The sequence below is a fragment of the Motacilla alba genome, chromosome 1A (assembly GCF_015832195.1).
Source record: "Motacilla alba alba isolate MOTALB_02 chromosome 1A, Motacilla_alba_V1.0_pri, whole genome shotgun sequence".
Classification (NCBI taxonomy): Eukaryota; Metazoa; Chordata; class Aves; order Passeriformes; family Motacillidae; genus Motacilla; species Motacilla alba.
This window is the reverse complement of record NC_052031.1, coordinates 50,423,930-50,446,509: the sequence shown is the minus strand read 5'-3', so window position 1 is coordinate 50,446,509 and position 22,580 is coordinate 50,423,930. Positions and strand designations below refer to the sequence as shown.

The following is a 22,580-nucleotide window of genomic DNA, read 5'->3' as shown; positions in this document are numbered from 1 at the left end:
CTATGATCTCATGAAGAGGAGTATGGGACAGTCACAAGGTGCTCCTGCTTGGGACCTGAGCCCTGGCTCCTCATGTTTGGGTTGAACTAGACAGTGTCAGGGCTTTGGCTGAAGGGCCTGGAGCCCAGCAGCAGAGTCAAGCTTTAAGAGAGCTTCTAGGAGTGGATGCCTGTCTCCCTGATGAGTGCTCATGGTGCCATAAGGGCTGCTCAGACCCAGAGTCCCTCCCTAGAGACTCTCAAGGAAGACCTGGGCTGTCACCCTGGGCCTGGTTCAGCCACATGAAGGAAGACCACTGTCTAAACCCTTGTCTGAGCCTGGGGACATAGTGTCTGAGGCCCAGCAGGCATTTGAGCCACAGCAGTGTGGCAAGTGATCTCTGTCAGCCTAATCATGGTGCCTGTGTATGCAGATGGTCTTATTCTGGCACACTACGATGGAAAATTCAGCAGTGTGAACTGGAAGGAAGGTGCATACCCACGGGATTATCATCATGTGTGCACAGCTCTCACATCCTCTCTGAGTCTCAATTTCCACAGCAGAGAAAGGGACCTAAAGGACACCTTCCCATCTTCTTCAAAAATAGATTCATAGACCAGGCTCTTGCATCACACCCAGCTGTCCACTGCCCAGGTCTGTACGGCCTTTATTGACTTATAGTATTTCAACATGCCTCTGCAAATTCCGGAGGGTTCTCCTGGCATTGAACATGGAAGATGCTTGGCTAGATTGCCTACAGAACTTGCTCACAGACCTGTATTGAAGATGGATTACCTGTACAAGTGATATGTTCCACAGGAAGGCAGCACTGGACTCAGAGAACAGCCTTACACCAAGTCTATGCCCAAGGAGGTAATGAGCTGAACACTGGCTGATTTGCTATTCAGCATCAGTGGCTGCTCTTGTCCTTGAGGGAAATCATTACCTTATTACCTGGGCAGTTTTGGAGAGATAAAGCCCTGCTCTGTTTTTCAGCCTGTCAATGTGTTAACATCTCTCTCTGTTTAAAGTTAGAGGGTACAAATACTTGACAAGCCTAATATGAAGCAATGATAGCTTCCAGACCTAATAAATTGAGAAGAATTTAGGGATTTATTGTACATTCAAAATTGCTTGAAGGCAAGACACAATACTGTAAGGAGATTTTTCAGAATAAACCCTCAGGTATTTTGATTATCAAGGCTTGTTTCCAGTTTAATCACATTTCCCTTCCTTCTCTAGAGGAAAAAAATCATTACAGCCACCACCCTCATTCTGCTCAGAGCTCTCCTTGCTCCTCCGTTTTCTTCATCTCTTTGCCTGAGCAGCTTCTAGAAAGGGAGTTAATTAGATTGTTGATTTTGTTTTAAAATATGTTTGGTGATGTCATGCTTATCCAAGGGCCAACCTCCTACTCCCCCTTAAGCCCATCTGGGGGTTACTGATTTGTGACTGCAGTAATTATTAACTTTCATGTCATTAAAATGCCTGAAATTACTTGTTTGGAGGCAGCTTCCTGTCTCCTTACAGATCACTGCTCAGGAACTGCATTCCTCTTTCTCCCCTGGGCTCAGCCTGAAGAGCTATTTTCCCTCTGCTCTGTGGTTTCCTGGGTTCAGCTCTCCCCCTATTTGCCCTCTAACATTGCTGCTCCCCACCTTGGGAGGCAGAAGGTCTGATGAGAAAGGCCACAGCCAGTGTACTTGGGTGTAAGGAGTGGAAGGGAAGAGTGGTGTTCAGGTGGGCCACCTGACCCAAGGACTTGAGGGCACTTTCACTCCCTCAAGAGATGTACCACTACCTTGTGAAACAGCTCAGAACACAGAGCCCCTCAGCCCTCCTGAGAGCACACCTCTACCAGGGTTTTACCTCTGGGATTGCTCCTCTGAGGATTTTCCTCCTATGGAGCCTTCCTCTGAGGTGAGCTGCCTGCAGCAGAATGGCTCCGTGACTCCATGAGGCTACACACAACTGAAAAGACTATTTTGTGGCTATGGGTAGGCAAGGCTGCATGTTGGTGGAGATTACTAACAAGGTCCTTGTGAACATTGCAAGACCACCACTTGGAGGAAAAACAAGCTCTGTGGACACTGCTGTTTTCCTCACTGTGGTCCCTGAGGAACCTGTAGATGGTCCTTGAGAGATCCAACCCATAGCCCTGTCCCTGTGGTACCTGTCAAGTTCATTGCCATAACACAAAGCCCAAGCTGCAGCTCACCTCATCCGCTCCACAGGCTGTGCCCCTATTTAGGAAATGGGATGTATATGTCTCAGGGAAAATGGGACTTAGTTCACTGAGAGAAAGACACACAGGGTTACACTTTCCTCCTCTTCTCTTCCTGACTGACACGCATGGGCAAGGGGGAAATGTCATTTTGCGCATCACCGTTCCCTGTTGCTCTGGTAGCTGCCACATAAGAGGCAGAAAAGGGCGCAGAGCATGAAGCAGTTCAGAATTTCAGCCTCCCTCTCCCTGCAGTTGCAAAGAGCAATTGCAGGGGGCTGGGAGGGCTATTTCAGGGCAGGTGCTGTGCCCTGCAGTTGGAGCAGGCTGCAGAGAAGGTTTGTGGGGGCACTGCCCTGTGCTTGCACCTGAGCACACATTCATGCACGCAAACACACACACAGAGAGCACAGTTCAGGCCCAGTGGGGAAGCGTGGGGGGCATCAAGCACTTGGCTCCACTTGAATGCTTACCCTGGAAGCAGGCCAAGGACAGCAGGTGTCCACAGCCACCAGAGTCCCTTCTCTTCACCACAGTCTGCCTAGGTGAGGCTTTCATTCTAATAGAAAACATGTGCTGTTGCTTTTGTGTTTCAAGGACAAGAGTGTCACTACATTTCTCCAGTGCTGACCTTCCGTGCACCACAAAAGACCCCCCCCCCCCCTTTCTTGCTACTTTCCCCACCCTCTTTGCAGGCAGCAGTTTCCTTTATCAGAGATGCTCAGTGTTCAGAGGGAAGGTGGCTAAAGGAAAGGACCGCTCAGGGGTTTTATCCTTTTGGTCTTGGAAATGATGCAGGCAGGCTGGTGCAGCATCTCTCTCTCCTTTCCCCTCCCCTGCCTCAGCCCTCGTGGTGGGGGAAGGACGAGCGTGGGCGGTGGAAGGAGTTGTGGTCCCCAGATGTGTGAACTGTTGCCGAGTAGAAATAGTGCACACGGACAAACCACAGCTCAGCTGAGAGCCATCGCTCTGGGCTTTCATCGCTGACCTTTTCCTCTCGCCCTTCTCCGTCCTCACCTGCCCTCCCACTGCTCCCCCTGCACTTTGCACTCCGAGAGCTCTCTGCACAGTGCTTTGAAATGGTGAGGAGGACTGGCAAAGGAAAGTAAAGAAGAAGGGGGGAGTAAAAAAAAATAAAAATATCTGCAGCAAAGAGAAGGCTATGCATTCATCCTCTCTCCATTTTCCTCGGGCTCAGGTTGCCATCCTGCAGGACAAGAGAGTCGTGGGCTGTCCCTGCCTTGTCTACTCATGGAACTGAAGGCTCAGATGTTCTGCCTCCACTGCTGGCAGGATTGGGGATGAGGGAGGAGAAGAAAGCCTGTCTGAGGGTCAGGGGAGTCTTCAGTATCTGCCATATAATGAACAAATAGAATTTACAAAAATAAAAATTAAAATCATGTGGTACAGCTGTCAAAGCCTGTAAAATTCTCTTAGACTAAAACAATGCTACCAGCACACCACTCATAGAAAAGTGGAAGTTGGGGCAAAGCAAGGGCTTGAGAGGTGTTTTGGATTGTGTGTGGAATAGTAATCCTACTATTAATAATAGGGACCCTTGGCCCTAAAGATCTGCTGAATTGCTGGCTGTGGCTGCAGGTGATAGGGCTTTGTTGCCTGGAATGTGCTTTCTAGTGATCTGCCCCATTCCACTATTTCAGGGAAAGAACTGAGAACGTGTGAGAAGAAAAATAGTGTCTGTAGGGGTGAACGTGAGAATGCCACAAACCCAGAAAAGCATGTGTGGGGCAAACAGAATGCTGTGAGGCATCCCATGGAAAATGCTTGCTCTAGGGCATTGTTGTGTGAAACACCTGGAAGGTGATCAGGGCTCCAGAGCAGGGGATCAGAACAGTGAAAATGATGCCTGCAGGATGTGGGTCAGTTAGACAAGAGACCTATTATCTTCCTTCCTCTCCGTGGACTATTTCTTCCCCTGGCTACTTTGAAGCATTGCATCTGTCCTCAGCAGCACCGGTGAGGCTTGGGCACATCTGCCCCCTCAGGGGTGCACCGCAGCTCACGCCGGCAGGGGAGGCACCTCTGCACTTCTCCATCCTCACCCACACTGGCAACGGGTGCAAGTGTGTTAAAATGAATCAAGAAAGAACACAGACTCCTGCCTCCCACTCACCCAGGGCTCCATTTACAACCTCACAGGTAGATGGGGAGCTCCCTACGCCTTACCTTGTCCAGGCTGAGAGCTCTACATTCTGCTCCCTCCCATCCTAACTGTTGCAAAGAGAGACTGGGAAAAGTGTGAAGTTTTGCAATAATTCACCGGCCATTTGTGAGTAAAGTGACACAAACTCGAGAGACTGGATGGTCTGTGGAATGAGAAACTGTCGGAAGCCTTTGATTTAAACCTTCTGCCCTGACCCTCACTGTGGTATAACTGCAAGGCAAGAGATCACAGAGAGTTCGTGGGTGAAGGAGAAGGTATTTCATTAGATGAGGGACCTGTGCTTGTACCAAAGAGGCCTGGAGCCTCAGCACCCTCTGCCCACCTCCTGATAGCATCTTCAGAGTGAGCCAGGCTTGCAAAGGGCAACAGTTTCCGTTGTCAGGAAGATGAGAGATGTCCATATGAGGTTGGTATGTGTGTTGGCATGTGTGGGTGTCACAGCAGAGTGTGCACCAAGCTGGCCTTTGAAGCCTGGTGTGACTGGGCAAGTGCCTGCTTTGCCAGTGTGGTCAGAGGAGGGCCACACCACACGAGGCAGTGTGCATTTGACAACTGCCCTCAAATGCAGCTGTGGCCCACCATCCACATAGCCTTGAGCAGGGTCCATACCCAGCCCTTCAAATCCTGTGGTAGCTCCCAGCCAGCAATGGGAAAGGGAAGCTGAGAGAAAGGAGGTCTGGGCAGGCTGAATCCACTGCTGGTCTCTGGCTGCAATGTGCTAGATGGACGGAGGTGGCAGTTCTGCTCGTGGCACTGGGCGATGCTGGCTGGGGTGTTGCATCATCCCCTCTCCCTCTCTGGACCCTGGGAGATAAACAAGGCTGAGGTGTGAGTGAAGCAGGTTGTCTGGGTGGTTGGGAGAGAAGGAAGGACAGCAGGCTGCAGCAGAGGGGAAACTTGCTCCAGTACAGTGAGGCAGCCCCTGAATAGTGCACTGATGTGGGGCAGATCTTGAACCATAGCTGGCAGCTGAGGCAAGGCCAGAGACTCTTCCTGTGACTTCCCCTCCTGTGACAAAGGCTCTGAAGCAGCCAGGTCCTGCTTTCTTGTGTCCCTGCTCTCCTTGGTGCTTTGGGTGCAGTCACATCTGCCTGTGCCCACCTGCAGGGTCAAAGGCCTCCTTCATACTTTTCTTGCCCTGCTTCACTCTTCCCCTTTCCCACAGCTATCACAGGGCAAGGAGATATTGCAGGGCCTTCAGCTTCTCCTGACTTGTCCCTGACATGTGCTTCCTTTCCCAGGGACAGCATCATGTCCTGCACTTCACGCCCCTTCTCCCACTCCTTTTCTTTCATACCTGCAAGACCGGGGACCTGCAGGAAGGCACTTTTCAGGGACAGCCCTGTGACAGATGCTTTGAACAACCTTCAGACATGTCCACAGAGCCTTTCGCAGCAGAGTTTGGATGACTCTTTCAGGGGAAAATATAGGCACAGCTCCAGGGGTAGTGCTGTAGCTGCGCATCCCAGAGCACTTGCTTTGTCCAGGAGAGAGATACTGGCTGTCAGCAACCCCTGAATCACATTCCACAGGGCAGCTCCCTTGCATGGGAAAAACCACAGACGTGGGGTCAATGAATGAATGAATGAATGAATGAACAATCCCACAGCCTTCTGGGCATGGGTGCACTCACTGGCAGGGCAGCAGGGCTGATCTGACCCATTCTAGACCTTGTTCCTTCAAAGCATTGCAGGGTCCACCTTGCCTGAGTTGAGCCTCACCTGCAGCAACTCCCTGGTCAGGCATTTGTGGTGTAATGGGTGGCACCAGCTGCAGACCCTGCCTGTCACCGTGCATCTTAGCCCCAAGGGATTTGGCTGAGGAGGCTCTTCAGGTGGCAGGCTGAAAGGCTGAATCATGGAAAACTTTTCTTGAAGATCTGGCTATACATTTCCTGTCCCCTCTCCCTCCCTCCCTCTCTCCTTTCCTCACCTTTTGTAAGTGTGACAAAGTCACTTCCAATCTGCCAGCATCTCACCTCAAGGAACAGGAACATGCACAAACACAACCACTACACTTCCTGAGGACACATTTTTATCTGCTTCCTCAGAAGTAAATAAAAAAAATGGGAAGAAGCCTGGGCTCTGACCTGACAGAGCACTGCATTTACTAGGATATATATAGCCCTTGCTCTGGGCCTGTCACAGGACCAAAGAGGCCTGTGGGGATGTGTATGATTATGTATTCCACCCTTTGCCAAATGAAGTGTCTGGTACACATCAAACCACAGGAGAAACTATGTGAAGGCAAATTAAACTCAAAACAGAAGGTCCTATATGGGCACCTCGTCTTGTTCTTTTGCCGATCCTTCTACCTCGGCAGGAGTCCCCTCAGTCCAAAGATGATAAACAAAACCCCATGTACCTCTTTGACTTGGACTGAGACCCCAAAAGGCATCTCCCTGTCCTTAGGATTCTATCCTTCTAGATCTTTCACTCAAGCTTACAAGTCTCCAGTCCCTGCTCATGTCTTCCCCTCTCCCTCAACTTTATGAGCAATTGCCGCTTGTCCTTCTACCTCTGACCTGACTCTCAGGCCTTTCTCATCACACACGGGTCTTCCAAATATGCATGCCCAGCTTAACTCTGGAACTCCCACTCATTCCAATATTAGGAAGCATAAGTGTCCAACCAACAGTTTACTATCCCTCCCACACTGTACTTCCTGGCCTTCAGCTCTTGGCAGAGAAAAGAGAAATGTCATAGGGAAAACAGTGCTTACCAAGTACTTGATAGAAGAATGTGCTAAAAAATGTCATAAGATAAAGGGATCTGATCTCCCTGAAGAGAACTCCAACATTAACCCAGCCTTCCTCTATATAAATAAGTACTTGAAGCCTATTCCTACATCCCATTGTATTGTCCTGGGAGTTTTTTTGAAATCTCCAAAGAATCCTTTTTTGAATTTGCTGAAAGCTTTTCCAGCAAAAGGGAGAGGGTTGTCATAATTAGAAGTGTTCAAGCAGTTAATATTTTAAGGTAATGGTTCTTTGCAAAGGAAACAGACACAAGATTACCAAGCATTACCCAGGGAAGTTTCAGAGCGGAGTTAAACTTTGTACCTGTCAATTTCAGGCCAGTGTATTTTCCATCACATAATTCAGCAATAACCAGAGCTAGAAGAAATAGCTGGGAGAGAAAAACAGATTTAAGTGCAAAACAACCAAGGAAAAAAGTTTAATACCACTGAAAAAATATATATATACAAAAGTTCTTGGAGTTTGTTTGGTTTTGTCACAAAAAGCACCATTAATTCCAGAGTACATCACAACTCGGCCTACTACACATTCCAGAAAGCATCCAATACTCCTGAAATCTGATTTAGCACCAAGGGAATGCCATCTTGTTTAGCACCAGAAGCCTGTTAAACACACCCTTTGGTCCCCCTGCCCTCCTCTCTCACGTGCATCAGGCACACTCTGGCTGCTCATGGATAGCGCAGGAGACCTGTCACAAGCATTCAATCACCAAATAGGAAAGGAGAAAGAAGGAAGCTTGTTTATGGAGATATTCAGTGTCTGAGAGGCTTGCTTCTCTTCAGGGAGGCATGGGGCGCTATACACTGTAAATTGACTATATTTGGGTTTGCAGCCTGTTGAAGAAGAGAGAAAGGGATTTGGTCCTGAGCATCACTTCCAGCTTTCTGCTTCCTCTGCTATCTTAAATCCTGTCTCTGAGCAATTCCACACACTTGACCTCCTAAGAGAGAGAAAGAAACCCACAGTGTCCTTTAGTTTCCATGATGCCTTCATCACATGTTTCCCTGTGAAAAAATCAGCCTTGCCTTAGTGAAACTTTGTTTTTATACCCATTGCCTCATTGACAATGGTGGGGAGGATCCACAGCAAAGTTCCTGAAACTCACTCCAGTCTGTACAGCTTCCTTAGAAAAGCACAGAGAGTAAGTAAACAGGATAAGAGAGAAAATGCCCTGCAATTTTTTCAAGGTCAGTTTTAATATTTACCCTTGGTCCCTGTTCCATTGCTATCTGGCCTGTGTGTACCAGACATAATCTTGTACAATAATACACATTTCTTCTGGGAGAACCCTGGAACTCCCAGGTGCTATGGGCAGAGACAGTGGCACATCAAGAGATGAGACCTCAGAACCCAGGTAAGTCTGAAGATTTCATGACCAGTGAGGAGCAGAGGAGAAATACCTGTGTCTCTCCTGCTTGTCCTGCCCTGAGACTCAAAAAGGAGACAAGTCCTGGCACTGCTGTTTATGAGAGCATCACATGTGGAAGTAGGTTTCCCAAAGTGCTGGGCCAGCCTCATCCGCTCCCCCAGGACTGCAGCATCCCCACCACAGGGATGCCAGTGGGAGCAGTGTGAGACCAATATAAATAGTACTAGAAAACCCAAACCACTGGCATTCCTTTCTCACTGCGACATCTCCAACCTGACAAAAAGAGCGAGGGTTTGTTTTAGCCACATGCTTTCCTCAGTTACTCTGATGAGATTGCCAGAAAAGGGCATGGAGCATACGGCAGGGAAGCTTTTAACCCTTGGGCAAGATGCTGTTGTCTCACTTCTATCTCTGTTCCATCACAGAGGCAAAGATGTGGCAGCCTATCCACGTTTGGAATTGATTGAACTGCAATTGCCCCTACAGCCTTGAGTTCAGGCCCTGAAACAGTGGTTCTTCAATACCAGTGTGGGAGAACCACCTTCAGGAGGACAATGAAATGGCACCTCTGCCAAAGGAGAGCAGATTTGGATTTGCTCTCTGGACTAGCTTCCCATAGCTGATGAACCAAGATTGAGTAGCACCCTGGAGGAGGTGTGGGAGGGGGTTTTCAAGGTTTCCTCTCTGTCTCTTGTTCTGTACTGGTGATCCCTAGTGGGAACAGAATGGTTGCCTCTACTGAATCATGGACAGATGCCCATGAAGGGTCTGGCCAGGTGTCTGGCCCTTCATCCCTTTGAAGAGCTAGAGTTGGCACAGAGGACAATCCCACCAGGTCTAGGTTTGATGGCCAGCCTGGACCCTGTGAACAGAAGAGTGTCTATGGAAAGCCAGTTTAGAAGGCCAAGCGTTCTCCTTTTGGAAAGCCAATATCCTCTCCTAGTGCTCCTACATCTTCTGTGTACTACAGGAGACCATCGGACCCCAGTCTGCTCTCCAGACTACAGAAATCGGAGGTGACATCAAGACCTTGTTTCAGGCTGCAAAACTGTCTAGTTGGGATGTCTAGCTGGGATGGAGAGGAGCAAGGATGTGCCTCAGCAGTGGGGACTTTCTAGCCCTTTCCACAGGAGTCCTTTGTGTATGAAGCCCCAAGGAGGGACACAGGCCCAGGAGCAGCATTTTGGCTTTCCTCTTGCTCTTGAACCCTAAATGCCAGAAGCAGCTTGCTGGCAGATTGAGAAGAAGCCAATAACCTTAGTTGGGGTTATGAGGTGAGGGGCAAGGGGTGGTAGTGCCATGATGTAAAGTGGACAGATACAGGTCTGGCTACAAGAGAGCGTGAGGTGGGAGCCAGTGTGGCAAGTTTCACACTTGGTGCCTGAGATTTGACAGGCCCATTTCCAAGTGATTTGCAGTGGTTATGGGCAGTAAAGAGAGAAAGAGAGAAAGAGAGAGAGAGAGAGAGAGAGAGAGCTAGAGAGAGAGAGAAGAATAAGGAAGAGGCCTAAGAGGCCCTAAGGAAGAGTAGTTATTCAGTGCTGGGCTTGACCAAATACCCGCTGAAGGTGATGTACACATCAACATCATCACTGTAAATGGCATTCTCCCGCTCCCGCTTGTAGAGCCTCACCCAGATCTCATCATTTTCCTGGAGCTCCAGCATGAGGCTCTGGCTCTGCATGATGCTGCGGTCGCTGGGTTGGGCATACAGGATGACCGCCTCTTCTTCGTTGTGCATGATGTGCATGTAGGTCTCCTTGAAGTTCCAGGTGTGGACATTGAGGCTGAAATAGTAAAGTCCACCCACTGAGCAGTAGAACTTGCCATTGAACATGTCGAAGTGGCTGTAGAGGTTGACGAAGACGGTGTCAAAGATCAAGACCTGGAAGCCCTCACTGCTGTGCAGCGCTTTCTTGCGACCGACGGAGAATGCAGCGTACTGATGCTTGCAGGGGTCTCCCGCTGTGCCCATCTGTCCTTTACTGCCTTTCTGGCCCTGGGCACCCCGCTCGCCTCGTGGTCCTTCTTTGCCCCATTTCCCTGGCATCCCAGGCTCTCCCCGGTCTCCTTTCTCTCCTACAGGAGGAAACAGAGGACACAGCTCCTGTGTGATACCAGAGGATGTGGAAGTGGCGGTGAGAAAGCCTAATGAGGAGGCAGAGGATTGCACAAGAATGGGGCAATGCCAGAAGAAGGAACACTTCTGAGGGTGACAATACCCCTACTCTTCATGGGAAAGGAGCTAGCAGAACTCTGGGAGTGACTGGAGTCTCTTCCCTAATGAATCTCCAGCTCACCAAGTGATATGGCTCTGCTGGAGGCACGAGGATGTCTCCCTAGGAGACTTCAGCCTCAGAGGGAGCCCAGCAGTCCAAAGTACCACTGGGGCTTTTGACCTCTTGTTCCTCCCACAAACTCCTTAACCTCCAGCACAGCCTTGCCCTCCCTCACACCTCTCCTATGATCCAATTATCCACGCAGGATGCACACTGGTCTTGTTGTAGGCTGGAGGAGGGGAGGAACTGCTAACACCTGTGGGGGATATATGATTAGAGAGGGACAATAGGTGGGTCAGAGGGAAAAGATCCAAGCTTGACTGGGGAGATGGAGCACTGCAGCTTAGAGGGATGGTGCTTTCACAATACTGGCATGCTTTGAGCATCTCGTCTAATTAATGCTACAGTTCTAACGTGGGGTGTGTGCGCTCCCCATCACACACTTGGGCAGGCATCAGTACATAGACAGACCAGCTCCAGAATGTACTTTGTGTATACAGAGAAGAAATGGGACTCAGAGCAGCCTCCAGCTCTAAGTGACAGCATTCAAAATCTGTGTCTTGTTCTTTTTGTCCTCTCCATCCTCTGCATGGTATTGAAGGTCCCCCTATGACACCCCACTCTAGTCTAGGCCTCTATCTGCCCCTCTGAGCTTTGATGGATTGCAGCTACTTCCAGGCAGGGCAGGGAAGGGAGAGCATCCACCCAGTTAACCCAGACAAACCACAGAGCTACAAGAAGCATGTAGCAGCATCCAGCTGGGAACAGGCTTTTGCCCACAGCAAAGGCTAAAAGGGGAGACCTGAAGGGAGGAGCTGATCTAAAATAGGGAGCCCTTTCCCGTTTGCCAAGCCAAGGGTGGAATGACCTGGGGGTCACTACAAGTTTAACCTGGAGGTGCTTGCAAATAACTGCTGCTTTCCTTTGCCCTCCTCCTGCTCCCAAATGCACACGAACCAAGGAGCTGGAGAAGGTTTCCTCACAACCTCCCTGGGTGCCAATGCCCTCCAAACATGCTTATTTTACAGTTGATAAGGAATGTTCCTTCCCTCAGGCACTACAGGACTCTGTAAGTCTGTGACAAGGAATGTGTCCTTTCAGCTTGGCAAGAGGCTGTCCTGTGTTAGCAAGGAGGAAGAATTAGCAGCAGGCAGCATCCTGAGACAAAGAGATCACAGCAGAGATAGCACTGACTTCTATCCCCCCAGGCTACTCCTCATCACAGCACAAAACACCTAAACCCTGGGTACAGGGTGTGTGGTCAGTTATCCTCCAGGATGGCTCCTGGTGTCTGTTAGCACAACCAGCACACCAGCAATTCAGCTGTCACCTCCACTGCAATGCCATCAGTGCCTGAGCCGGCCTTGGCAACCCAGGATAAAGACTTACCCTTCAGAATGGTGATGTTGATATAGGGACGGACCTCTGGCACTGGATAGGGAAAGTGGTGGTGGCTGGGAGGGACTGGTGGGGTGTCTGTGGAAGAGTCCAGTGTGTCACAGCAGCGCTTGCAAGCACCAGGGCCTGGTTCTGTGAGGTTGGGTTCATCAGCGGGTGCCCCAAACACAACAAGAGGGAGAAAAAGGAAGGTCAGGGATGTGCACAGGTACGTTATGTCCATGGTGACCTGGGAAGATACAAGGAAGTGCCAAAAGTGAGGTATAAGAAGGGGGAGGACATAGGGGATGGAGCAGAGATCATGATAGAACATCTTTCTGTGGCTGGAGCAGGGGTGGGATGAAATGGCATTGTCCTGTGGAGGGAGCTTATAGGCTTGTTCAAGGCTGCAATCTGAGCAGCAACGGCATGGCCCAAGAGGATGCCCCACGTCCTTCTGCCCAGGCCAGTGGAAACTTGGTGCTGACCATGGGAGAAGGCTTGATGCTGATGAGGCAAACCATGAAAGCCACTAGAATATACAATCCCCAGGCTGGGATAGAGGAAGGAGGCAGAATTACAGAATTGTTAAGATTGAAAAAGACCTCTAGGGTCATTGAGTCTAACAGCTCTTTAGCAAAAGCATGCTCTGGTAGGCTGCTCAATCTGTGGGAAGCACCTTTTAAAAGTTCTCCAGCCCTCCTATCACTGCATAGCAACTCTTTATAGGAAACTAACTCCAAAATCCCCATGTCCAGCAGAGATACCTCTTCTCCTGTGGGCTGGGAACTCAACTTCAGGGCCCTTCTTTCCCCCACCAAATCCCACCCGTCCCGGCGGCTCGGTCCCCTCCCATCCGTGCCCAGCGGGTTCCCAGGCAAACCCCAGCACCTTCCCAAGGGGACGGCCGGCTCCCCAGCACAGCCTTTGGGCGGACCAGAGGAGAGCTGCCTCGCTGCCGAGGGTGAAGGACTAGAAGCTGTGCAGCCTGCAGAGAAGTATGCTTACGGAAGACAGACACGCCAGGCAGCTGAGAAAGCCCCTCTTGCAGCCTGTGCCCCCCATCCTGCTGCCTGCCCCCCGGCACAGCACAGCTGCTCACCCCGGGGGCCGAAGGCTCCCCTCTCCGCGTCCCAGCCTCCGCTCGCCGGCTCCCCTCTGCCTGCAGGGCAGGCCCCCGCGCCCATGGCTTTAAGGAAGCCGGCTCTTGGCACAGGCACTGCTCAGCGCTGGCTGGGTGTGCGAGCTAGGCTTGGACCGGCTCCCTCCCCTCTCCTCTCCCTCCTTCTCCCTCCCTGGCTTTGGGTGCTCTCCATCCTAAACCGGCTTGGGTTTCAGCGTCTTTTTAACTCTTTCCTAGGAAGTGCCTTTTCCTTGTACACGATGTTGGTTTGGTTTTATTCTCTGCCTTTTCACTTCCAGCCAACAAAAAATGCAGGCAGCACAGCCTGTGCCCAGTGCAAAGGGTGGACAGTAGCAGGGCTGTGTTCCACCTTTGGCATCTCAGGATGGACAAGGTAAGGTGCATTGGTGCAAGAGACAGACTTTCCTTCAGGCAGGGTGCTACAGAGTTCTGCCCATAGTCCTTTGTGCTAGTCCCCTGTCCCAGGGCCATGCTTGGCCGTGCTCTCTCCCCAGCTGTGCTTGACCCACTCATAGTCCCCAAACTTCATCTTTTATTCTCTCCTGCATTGTTTTTTCTCCACATCACTGTGGCCTCTTGCCCCAGGCATGATATTTCTAGCAGTAGCAGCTGCCAACTGGGAGAGGCATCAGTTTTTTCCCTCTCTGGTCATCCCCTCTGCCTGGGCAGAGCCCCAAGCCTTGTGCTCCAGCACGTGTCATCAACCGGTCATGTCCCCTGTTTAGGTCCCAGGCCGAGCTTTTTGGATGGGAGGGGTGTGCCTGCTCTGAAGCAGAGCCTAGCTGCTGGGAGCTGCCTGCCAGCAAAACTGGAGATCTGGAAACAAACCCTGGCTGTGACCACTGTCCCCAGCTTGGCGCCAAGCTGACAAGCTTGTGCCTTTGGGCTAGGCACAATGTGGATGCACCAGAATATTGGAATGAAGGGCATTTTGGAGGGGAGAAGAATGCGGGGTGGGAGAGATGGGAGATTTTTCTCACACTGCAGAGTCTGTTGGGAAGAGGATTAGAAGATTCTATCCTGCACCAAAACATACCCCGGGTGTGTGTGGGGTGGGGGGCGTGTGCACATATGGATCTTTGGGAGGCAGAAGGAAGGACAAACAATATCTCTGCTCTGCAGGGGTCAGAAATGCCAAGTCAGCACCGTGCCTCCTGCAATTTCCAAGAGGAGCTGCAAAAGGCTCCAAGGTTTCTGAGGGGAATCAGGTTTTGAGCGTGTCTACGTGTGCTGGGACTTTTTTTTCCATATTTCCCTTCTCCTATTTGTTTGGTTTAGGAATGGGAGGCCCCGCTTCCCAGAGAGTGGCTGGCGTTTGGCAGGACCCCAGAACCACTGGAGAAGCAAGAGGAAAACTCTGGGAAAATATGCACTGTGAGCTGAGGGGGAAGGGAGGAATGGGGGCTGGGAGGCCTGGAGATATTCTCAGCCTGCCTGTCAGCCTGGAGCTCAATGAACATGGAGTGAACATGCCTTCCAGCTGGGGCAGGAAGAGGACGGAGAAATGCACTGCTGAGCGCGTGAGCTCCTCACCGGGCTCCAGCACTGACGTGCAATGAAATCCACTGCAAGTTGCCCACGTTTGCTCGTGCCTCAGTTTCCCCTTTTGGGAAATGAGGGGGGGGAAGGTTAGGGCAATACTGTTTGCTCATGGAGCCTTACCAGCTCACAGAAGAGGAATTTTGTGATGAGTTGTGTTGTCTACTCCTGGCTGCTGCTGGTGGGAATTTTGGCAGCTGACGGTACTATTAAAGGCAAGAAAAATTTCTGGGTTCGTGAAAACTTGGAGACTGATACGGAAGACAAAGCTTCTGCCTCTTTCAGGTTTTCCTGCCTGGCTTATTTCCAAACATGACATTACCCACGTGGGGTTCTTGGCCTTATGCCTAGCCTCTTCCACCTTTCCAAGGGAAACAGGTAGCAGGGAGGCCATTGTCCTCATTTCCGTCCCACATTTCCATCTGCACTCCTGAGTTGCTCACAGCCAAGCAGATGTTCTTCATGGGGGACCTCATCAGCTGGGGCCTTTGCCTGTGTCTCATCTGATTGCAAGAACAGCTCACAGTGGGGAGCGAGCAGGACTTTGTATTTAATGTCTCATCTGGGCTGAATAGGAACCTGCCAGGAGCAGCAAACAAAGATGTGCTCTGGTGGCATTGCCCAGCTGGGCAGAAGTTTATGCTAGTAAAGGCACTTTTGCTAGGGTAATATTGCTCTGCTCCCAAAGGGAACAGTGTGTACCAGCAATATTTTGCCAGGGCAGTTACATTTACAGGAGATTTTGAGAATTCTCTCCAGTAAACCTGTGCCAGCCATGCTTTAAAGTGCAGTTCAGGCCTGAGGGCACCTCGTGTGCCCAATCATCTTCGCTTTGCCTCATCACACACTTTGTCTTGGGGGCAGCCCAAGCAAGCACTGTCCATATTAGACTGCAACAATCCCTGCTCAAAAGCAGCTGCTTCCTCCTCCATTTCCTCCCTTTTCCTATACCCATCACAACCCTGGCAAAGCAGGGGGATGAAGACTGTCTCTACCTCAGTGGCTGCATCCATGCTATTACCCCCCTCTACCACAGGTATGGAGAAGGAAATTGGTGCCTTTCCTCCTCTCTAGCCTCTGTGTACAGCTCAGCTCCCCTGCAGCACATGTGGATCACCTGCCCTGTTGCACATACACACACCTCCATGCACAGACACTCGCCCTTCACAGCTCCTCCCTCACCAAACCTCCAGAGTGAAGGGGGATCATTTGCACCAAAAGCCAGAGGAAGAGCTGCTTCTCTTCCCTTTCCTGACTGCTTCTCCTCCACTACAGCTGCCTTTCCTTCCCCACGGTCCCCACTCCTCTGTCCCTAATCTTCAAGAGCGTCACAAGCCAGGAGGGGAAGCAGAGCACCTCTTACCTCCACTCCCCTCCGCAGGGTCCCGCGCTGTATCCTGTATCCTCAGCTGCTCCTGGTTAGCAGCGCGGGAGGGAGGGCCGGCGGGGCCCAGCTGACTCCAGCCAGATGCTCGCCAAGTGCTCTTATGTAATTACTGTCTTTTCCATCCTGCCTCCAAGGCCTTTGTGAGTGCCTCCCCTCCTGCTCTGGCCCGTGTCAGGCTTGGCTCTCCCTCCCTCTCTCCCTTCTTCCCTCCCTTCCTCCCTCCCTTCTTCCACCCACCCTGCACAGCATCACAATTTGCTCAGCTCAACAGCTGACTCTTTCTGGAAGCAAAGTTCAGGCTTTTGGCTACTGCTGTTACTACCCTTGGAGAGAGAGCTCACATGTGTTTCAAGAGCTGGGAAGGGATCGGCAGCACTGCCCTGCCCTTGCCTCCTCTCCATCGCAGCCTGGCTGTTCCTGGGTGCCTTTGCCTTGCCCTTCCATAGTGCCTGTAAATGGGGAGGGGTACACCTGAGACATTAAAAGGTGGCAATGTGGCTTTTTGCTTCAGTAGTTTGTGGTGCCTTCAGGTTATCCTGTAACAGCAGCTGTCACTCTGCTGTACCAGAATTGCTGATCATCTCTGGCCAGGCAGCAGAAGAGCCTGGGAAGAATACATGACCTTTAAAGGTCCTTTCAAGCCCAAACTATTCTGTGATTCTATGATTAGATGAATCTTTTCCAGCCTGTGGACTCCACATCTGTGCACAGGGTTTGTGCAACAGCCAGCCCTCGTTACTCAAGAACACCAGCATGGTTCAAAATTACTGGCTTAGAATACTTTCTACGTCTCTAAGGATGGGCAGACCTATTAGATGTCAGCTGCATGGCTACATTTCTCTTTAGACTTCTGCCCATGTGGGGCCTAGACCAAGCCGAAATGACACGTTCTCTGGCTGTATGCAGGCTGCTGCTGAGTTTGAAGGCACTGCTGCCAGCAGGGATTTCTGCTGTGTGCTGCTTGGCGGCCTGGCCTGTCTCACACAGAGATGAAGGCCTGGCAAAGGCTATGCTTTTTTTTTTTTCTTTTGTTTTTTTTCTGTGCATTGCTGAAATGCCACGTGGCTGAGGAGCAGCTGGAAGAGCCGTTCACCTGCAGTCATTGCTTGAGCAAAGCTGTTGCTAGATCTGGCAGTCTCCAATACTGAGCATGAAAGTGTGAGCTTGTCTTCTACTTCCCAGTGCCCTCACAGCCAGTCCTTGTGTGACACAGCTGAGGAGGGAGGACATCAGACACTGGCTCACAAGCTGCATCAGCTGGAGATGCCTGACGGCATCACCCAGGCTGCCCCTCTCCCCATCAGCAGCTTTTCCAACTTGAGTGTCCCATCTCTTACCCTCCCCTTGTGACCCTGCCTGTGAGACCAAGGACCTGTGCTGGTATCCACCCAGGACTATCCCTACTGTAACCAGGAAGAGTCTTCTGCCTGGAGAACATCTGGATCCAGCAGCCTGGCTGGGTGGGGGATACCAGGTGACATTGTAGCCTCTTTGAACCAGTTCTTAAAAATAACCTTCAGGCAAGCCTGCTGCCTTCTGCTTCTCTGTATCTGCATGCACCTGAAGGCCCCCTCCTCCCATCCACTCTTGTGTAGACCCAGAAAGTTTTACTCCTTTGCCATCCTCTCCTACGCACCCTCCTAGACCTGCCCGTATCGCTTATCAACAGTAGATCACTACTCAGGGCATGTCAGTTCTCACAAGGAGTGCTGAGAAAGGTGCACAGCGGTTTGGGTGAGAAAACTTTGTTCGGAGATAGCCATGAGCTTTCTCACCAAAGAAACAAAACACTTTGTGGAGGGGGGATGGGGTGGTGGGGCGGCATGAGTGGACAGGTGGATGGGCAAGGAAGTGTTTAAGAGCTCACAAACTCTTGGATCTGTGAGGGGTGCTTTCTGCTAAGGGAACCAGACTGACATGACAGAATTATAGAATCACAGGGTGGTTTGGGTTGGAAAAGACCTTCAAGATCATCTAATTCCGAGCCCCCGGCCATGACCATGGGCAAGGACACGTTCCAGTAGATCGGGTTGCTCAAAGCCTGGCCTTGAATGCTGCCAGGGATGGGGCACCCACAGTGTCTTCAGGCAACCTGTGCCAGCGCCTCACCACCTTCACAGTGAACAATTTCTTCCTTTTATCTAATCTAACCCTGACCTCCTTCATTTTAAAGCCATTCCCCTTTGTCCTACCCCTACATGCCATTGTGAAAAGTGCCTCTCCATCTTTCCTGTAGTCTCCTGTTAGGTGCTGGAAGGGACTATAAGATCTCCATGGACCCTTTTCCAGGCTAACAACCCCAATTCTGTCAACTTGTCTTCATAGGACAGATGCTCCAGACCTCTGATTATCTTCATCACTGTCATCTTGGACCTGCTCCAACAGGTCCATGTCCTTCATATATTGGGGGTCCCAGACCTAGATGCAGCACTCCACAAGGAGTATCACCAGAGAGGAGTAGAGGGGCAGGATCACCTCCCTCGACCTTCTGGCCACGTTTCTTTTGATGCAGCCCAGGACACAGACGTCTCTCTGTGCTGCGATGCACCCCTCTCATGCCTGCACAGGTCCCTCTGGATGTCTGACACGCGGGGGGTTAGCACGGAGAGGCTCCACTGCCGCTTGGCAGCACAGTCCTAAGCCCGGTGAGAAGGGCAGGAGCCCGGCCGCGATCCCCGGCTCGCCGCGGCCGGCCGGTGTCCGATCCCCCTCTGCAGGACGCGCCGCGCAGCGCCCGCGTCCCCCGCGCCGCTCGGCGCCACCCGCCCTGCCCCTCCCGCCCCGCTGCGTGTCCCCCGGAGGTGTCCCCCGTGCCCGAGAGCGGGGCAGCACCGGGATGGGTTTTCGCGTCCCTCCCGCCCGCAGCTCCGCAGCCGCTCCGGCTCCAAAGCACCGCGGGGAGCCGCGGCGGGGCACTGCCTCCCCCGGCGCTGTTTGCCTGTCGAGGCATCCGTATTCCCGTGCCCCGCGGCCCTGTTTGTCATGGAGAGGAGGCTGCTGTGCTGCAGCCCAGGCACGTGTCCTTGCCCGGCTGCATTGACGCACTGGCTATGCGCGTGTGGCTGTTTGTGCATGACGTGCCGAGTGCGAGATCTGCGTGAGCCGGCTGCGTGGTGAGTGGCGTTTGCACAGTTTATGCTTGGGAAGGCAAAGAACAGCAATTTTTCATGAGCAAATATTTGCATATTTTCCACTCGTTCGAGCAGATAAAGCATTTCAGTTCTCTGTCGGATCCTCAGGAGAGCTCGGAGCATCTTCTTTTTAAAGGTGTTTCCCCTTTTTGTATTCCCCTGTCTCTTTTCTCTAGAGGCTACTCCATTACAACAATGCTTCCTGCCCCCCTCCCCTTGTTCCACAGCCCTGTACAACAGCAGAAAGAAGAACATGGCCTGGACAGTTTTACTGTTGCCTGATCTGAGCTGCTGTGATTCCCTGCTGATGACAAATACAGTGGCTCCCTAACAACAGCTTCAAATGACATTATGTGTGGGCTGTGTTGGTAACAGCCTGGAAACACACCCTCGGTTCTCCACACTGGAGCCCCTCTGCCAACGCCATTCACCATTCACTGCCCTTCCAGTTTTCCTCCTGAAGATCCACTGCAGGGCAGAAAGGTCACACTGAATGGGTCAGCAGCTGCTCCAGACCACCGTTGTGTGGTTTGGTTTGGGGTGTGTGTGTGTGTGTGTGTGTGTGTGTGTGTGTGTGTGTGTGTGGAGGGCCCTTGGCAAGGTGCAGCTGCCCTCTCCCAGCCTGAGCCTGCGTGCATTAAAGTGAATGTGCCGCGTTCTTGGCGTTCGTGCTTAGGCTGAGTGGTACACACAGGTCTGCGTGTGTGGGCACCTGTGTGGGTGGCCCCATATGGTCTCATGCACACATATATGTGCTTGGATCTGTATCATGAATATGTCTGTGTGTTTATGCACATCCACACACACTCACGCATGCAATCATGCAATAAACGCTCATTTGCATGCATGCATGCATGCACAGCTCACACAAATGCCTCTCTCTGTCTGCTCTTGTGGGCTCTGACGTGTGCACAAACTCTCTGACAGAATGGGTTCCCCGTGTCTCCATCACCCCATCTGTAATCACACGTTTGCTGGGAAGAGGATTGCACAATGCTGCTGAAATCATTGCAGCCCTTTCTAGTCTTGCAGCTCTGATCACTACGTGACAAGAATGAAATCTTTTGTGCAGCACAGGGCTTGATGGAGCCCTTATCTCTGTGTCTCTGCACCCAGAATAGAAAAGCTCTTTTCCATAGCTGACTGGAGCACATCCCCCCTGAACCATTCAGACTTTCATTTAGCCACTGCACATGGTCCCCATGGCCTCTGGGTTGCCCAGAGTCAACCACAGCATCGTTAAGGAGAAGGGAGAGGGATCACAAGGCCAGTCAGATTAATGCCATTACCACAGACAACTCTGGGGATTCACCAACAGGGAGACAGTGCTGAGGAAAGAACAGGGGTCAGGAGGCAGTGACCTCCTGATCATCATTCCAAATGCCTGTTCCTATGAAAACCAGCCTTTAAATCAGTGGTGATAGTTTGAAGAATTTTGTGGCGTTTGTTTTCTCCTCATGAATTTTGGACAAGAAATACCTTTTCCTTCCCCTCCCCCAGTCTTATTTTCTGTTCATCTTCATTTTTTATTTCCCCAATTTGTCACTGCAAAACAGGATAGAGCCTAGGGGGACGAAGAAAATACAAGACAGAAAAATGTGATGCTTGTGTCTCTTTTCTTTTAAAAGCCTATTTAATCTAAAAATCTCCAGTTGTTGTTGTTGTTTTTTGGGGTTTTTTTTGCAGATCTCTCTGGAACACATTTTGTTTGCCCCAGCAGCCTGCCCTGCAGAGCTGCCTTGGTGGGAGCTCAGATTCTGTGTGTCAAAATGATGTCTCCTTGGCACACTCGCTTGGTGCTGGCATCGCAGTGCTTGGGCTCTTAAGGAATGTTGGTATTTTAAAAAGCCAACCAGTCGACAGAGTTTCTTGAATGGTGATTTGCAGCAGATGGAGCTGCAAAGGCATGTGAAATGAAGTCTCAGCTCAGTTTGGTGGTGAAGGAGACTGTCTCTGTTAAGTGTGTTGGCAGCTGGGGAACTCCCCCCATCTCCCCACGGCAGCTGGTCTGCCACTCCATGGATAAGGAAACCCATCCTATATCTGCCCCTCATCCTCCTGAGCTGCTTCCTGCAAGGTCCTTGATCACAGTCACGTGCCTTCTTCAGTGCCTAGTCATCAACCACGAGCAGTGCTACAAGCTCCTCAGACAATACAATCTCTGCTCTGTCCTACAGGGATTGCTCTGCCAGGAGAGTCCAGCATTCACCTGGTTCTGCTCTTCTCTGCAAGAGGAGCAACACAGACCAGAATTTGAAGTGCTGTGTTGTCCATCTATCTGACCATTTGGTAGTCAGCCCTTTTAATCTTTCCACCACTTGTTGCCCCTTATAGAGGCAGAAGCTTTGGCAGTCCATCCTTGTTCTGCCAGGATTTCTTGGTTGTGTTTCATCCAGTGGATGTTGCGGGAGCTCCCCAAGAAACTAAAACAGAGGCTTTTTTTAGTCCAACAAACTTTATCCCACGCCCATGAATAGTTTGGCTGCTTTTCTGACTGGGGCCCACAGTGTGGGAAGCTGATGCATGAATTGAAGGAGAAAAAGATGTAAAGACATAGCAGAAGATAGAAACTGGCTACCAAGCTCTTTCTTTTCCCCATGAGCTGAGCCTGCACTCCTGGGTGTCTGACTGCCCGTGCTCAGGGGAGTGCTGTAAGGGCAGCTGAGCAGTTCCTGTGTGGTCTGGCAGGCAGCTCAGCTCCCGAGGCTGAGCCTGCAGGCATGGATGGCTCGGCACCAGCATCCCAGGCTTAAAGAGGAAACATGAGGATGTAGGATTTCAGAGGACAATCTTTGTCATGGAGGTGATGGCAGTACTAGTGGCTGAGAGCACAGCGGAATGTGTTTTGGTTGGTTGTGTCTGCAGTCCCTGCCTACCCTTCCTCTGCTCTCTAACCTGGCTAGGAGATGTCTGCTCACCTGACACCCTGTGACAGTCCTTTTCCAAAGTTGGGTGTTCTGCACTGCAGTTCTGAGGCCTGCCAGGCCTTCATGTCTTCTCACATTGCCTTTGTGTGACCTTGACTCTTGCTTCCTCATAAAGTGGTTCTGTTCCCACGATCCTCAGCCACTGCAGCTTGTTCTACTTCCCAGTCCAGGACTTTTGGCTTCAGTCCCAGCACACCCAACCCCATGCTACCCCTTCCCTTCTCTTACCTTTTCTCAAGTGACCCGTGAGACATCTTTCCCTTACCCAGCCAGCTGCCATA

General features: G+C 51.3%; 1 protein-coding gene across 1 annotated transcript; it reads right to left on the bottom strand.

The window, feature by feature from the left end:
* Positions 1–7,537: 7,537 nt before the first annotated feature.
* Positions 7,538–16,386, bottom strand: C1QTNF6 (C1q and TNF related 6). Its single transcript, XM_038155298.1, has 3 exons — positions 16,218–16,386; positions 12,184–12,421; positions 7,538–10,594 (listed from the first exon to the last, which is right to left on the bottom strand). Exons 2-3 carry the CDS (start codon positions 12,413–12,415, stop codon positions 10,047–10,049), a joined length of 780 nt encoding a protein of 259 aa, XP_038011226.1. The 5' UTR covers positions 12,416–12,421; positions 16,218–16,386; the 3' UTR covers positions 7,538–10,046.
* Positions 16,387–22,580: the final 6,194 nt, after the last annotated feature.

Excerpts from the sequence above, each read along its gene's own strand:
- C1QTNF6 (XM_038155298.1), bottom strand. The coding sequence starts at position 12,415 with ATGGACATAACGTACCTGTGCACATCCCTGACCTTCCTTTTTCTCCCT. Across the intron at positions 10,595-12,183 it reads CAACATCACCATTCTGAAGG|GAGAGAAAGGAGACCGGGGA; the intron begins GTAAGTCTTTAT and ends TTCCTCCTGTAG.